General features: G+C 46.4%; 1 protein-coding gene across 1 annotated transcript in view; it reads left to right on the top strand.

The window, feature by feature from the left end:
* Window positions 1-1,474, top strand: part of LOC119430313 (DNA polymerase eta) — a 21,381-nt gene extending 19,907 nt beyond the window's left edge. The window contains exons 2-4 of the mRNA XM_037697751.1: window positions 108-173; window positions 292-464; window positions 549-1,474. Of these exons, the coding sequence (XP_037553679.1) occupies window positions 108-173; window positions 292-464; window positions 549-1,473 (1,164 nt within the window). The 3' untranslated portion in view covers window position 1,474. The remainder of the gene's footprint in view (window positions 1-107; window positions 174-291; window positions 465-548) is intronic.
* Window positions 1,475-2,692: the final 1,218 nt, after the last annotated feature.

Genomic DNA, 2,692 nt, shown 5'->3' with positions numbered 1-2,692 from the left:
TCTACGTGCGCAGCGAACACTATTCTAACGCTTCTTGTTTCTCGTCTGCGTGTTATGTATGTATGTATGTATATGTTTTTGTGTGTGTGCCATTAACCTGTCGGTAGGTGCAGTACTGGCTTCATCAGCTGGCTCTTGAGTTGGAGGAGAGGCTGACCAAAGACAGAGAAGCAGTGGGTGAAATTTGTCTTTTTATTACTGAAGCAGTTTTCTTCTCCACATTTGGGTTTTTCACGAATGTTCTACTTCGCGCTTCTTGTTTCTCGTCTGCGTGTCTTTGCTCTCCTGCAGAATGGTCGGGTGGCAAAGCTGCTGACAGTCGGCGTGCGTCAGCTTGGTGATAAGAGGCCGAGCAGCTTCTCTCGATGTTGTGCGTTAGTGCGCTACGAGGCGACCAAATTATCCAGCGACAGCTTGGCTATTATCAAGAGCCTCAACACAGCAGGAAACCACCAGGCCGCATGGTAATTACAGAGCATTAATGCAGTGAGATATTTAAAGAGGAAGGGACGCCGTGTGATTTCTCTCCTCTGTCCTACATATTCCAGGACTCCACCTCTCACCCTGCTACACCTCTCAGCCAGCAAATTCAGTGATGCTCCATCTGCTGGAGGGATCGCTGGCTTTCTGTCCGGTGGTGTCACTTCGACTCAGAGCCTTTTCTCCTCCACTCAGCCACCGTCTGACTCCAAAACTGGGTCTGCATGCAGTCAGCTGGGGACCATTCAGTCTTTATTCCAAAAAGCTGCTTTGAAACAAAAACAAGCTAAAAACAGTGTTGAGGAGGAAGATGATGGTGCATCCGCCGAAGTTCTCTCTCCAATAATTCCTGATGAAGCTGCCTCTGAGAGTCCGCTGAAGGCAGAAACAAACCCACCAGAATATCCCTTTAAAAGTTCGTCTCACACTAAAAAGGGCTCATCCAGCTTCCGCTCTGGAATCTCCTTTTTTCAGAAGATCATTGAAAGAAGCTCAAAGGTCTCGACCTCAACGAGCACACCCGAACCAGGACAGGAACCTGGAATCCTACATGCAGGTGACCATGACGACTCTGTCGTCGTGTCAGCCCTACAGTCAAGACCAAGCTCTGAGGTTTCACCTCAAGCACCATCTGAAGAGATAAAAGAGGAACCGGAGGTCGAATCAGGAGTAAAGTCCCATCCTCAGAGTGATGATTTTGTAAGCTGTGAGCGCTGCGGTCTGGAGGTCCTCGTCTGGAAAATGCCTGAACACAGTGACTATCACTTTGCCCTGGACCTCCAGAAATCCCTCTCATCTACAAATTTATCAACTGCTTCTTCTTCGTCCAGTGCTGCTCCATCTCCTCTCAGGTTAGGAGGAGGCGCAGCCCAGTCGTCCAGGGCCAAAACAAAAACCAAAGGCCAGTCCGGTCCTGCCGCAAAAAGACGGCGCTCCCAGGGTGGAAGTGTGGGAACTCTGGATTGTTTTTTCAAAAAGAATGAAAAATTTTGAGCCCAACTAAATTTATGTTTTTACAAGAAAAATATTGTTTGATTATGCACACAGACATTAAAGCAAGTGTCATTTCTTATGTTTTGTTTATTTAAACCTGTATTTTACCAGGAAAGAAATCCATTGAGATTATTAATCTCTTACAAGGATGTCCTGGGCAATGTGCAAACAAGCCATTCTTCATCCATCCATCCATCCATTATCTTTACCCGCTTCTTCCTTTTTGGGTTGCAGGGGTCACTGGTGCCCATGTCCAGCTATGACTGTGAGAGAGGCGGGGGACACCCTGGACAGGTCTCCAGTCCATCATGGACACATAGAGACAAACGAGACAAACAACCATTCACTCTCTCACTCACACCTAGGGACAATTTAGAGTTACCAATCAGTCTAACATGCATGTTTTTGGTCTGTGGGAGGAAACCGGAAACACCACCCAGAAAGGCCCTCAGACCGGGATTTGAACCAGGGACCTGCTCGCTGAGAGGCAGCAGCTCTACCAGTTGCACCACCGTGCTGCCCTGTCAGTAAAAATGATATATTTTATATTATCCAACAATGTTCAGTCAGATAATCTGGACGGTTTCTTCTTTTTTTTTGCTGAGATGTTTCGTCCTTCATCCAAAGGACTTCTTCAGTCCAAGGAGCCACAAACAAACTGGAGTCCCATAAGCACCACACTCCCATAGTGAGAAAAAAAAACAGTTTGCTGGTGATAAGATAGTTCATTCTCAATCATCCAGGTACCAAATCCAATAATTCTCAGTCAGGTCATCTAGACAGTTTCTTTTTTTATAGAGATGTTTCGCCCTCTATCCAGAGGGCTTCATCAAAACACAAAACAACTGTCCAGATGACCTGACTGAGCATTATTGGATTTGGTACCTGGATGATTGAGCATGAACTTTGTTGCCTTGAATCACTTTGTGGCTGCCTGCCTGGGAGTTGACAGGACGGCCCCCAGAAACCATCTCATCTCCAGCCAACTGGTTGGTCCATTTAAGGATTTACTGCTTGGTGGGGGAAACTGTTTACTTGGAACTCCTCAGACTGATGAAGCCCTCTGGATAGAGGGTGAAACGTCTCTATAAAAAAGAAACTGTCCAGATGACCTGACTGAGCATTATTGGATGATGTTTTTTTTCCCTATTATGAGAGTATGGTGCTTGTGGGACTCCAGTTTGTTTGTGGCTCCTCGGACTAAAGAAATCCTTTGGAT

The sequence above is a fragment of the Nematolebias whitei genome, chromosome 1 (genome assembly GCF_014905685.2).
Source record: "Nematolebias whitei isolate Nwh7 chromosome 1, NemWhi1, whole genome shotgun sequence".
NCBI classification, from domain to species: Eukaryota; Metazoa; Chordata; class Actinopteri; order Cyprinodontiformes; family Rivulidae; genus Nematolebias; species Nematolebias whitei.
Note: the sequence above shows the minus strand (reverse complement) of the source record. Positions and strands in the feature narration are given on the sequence as shown.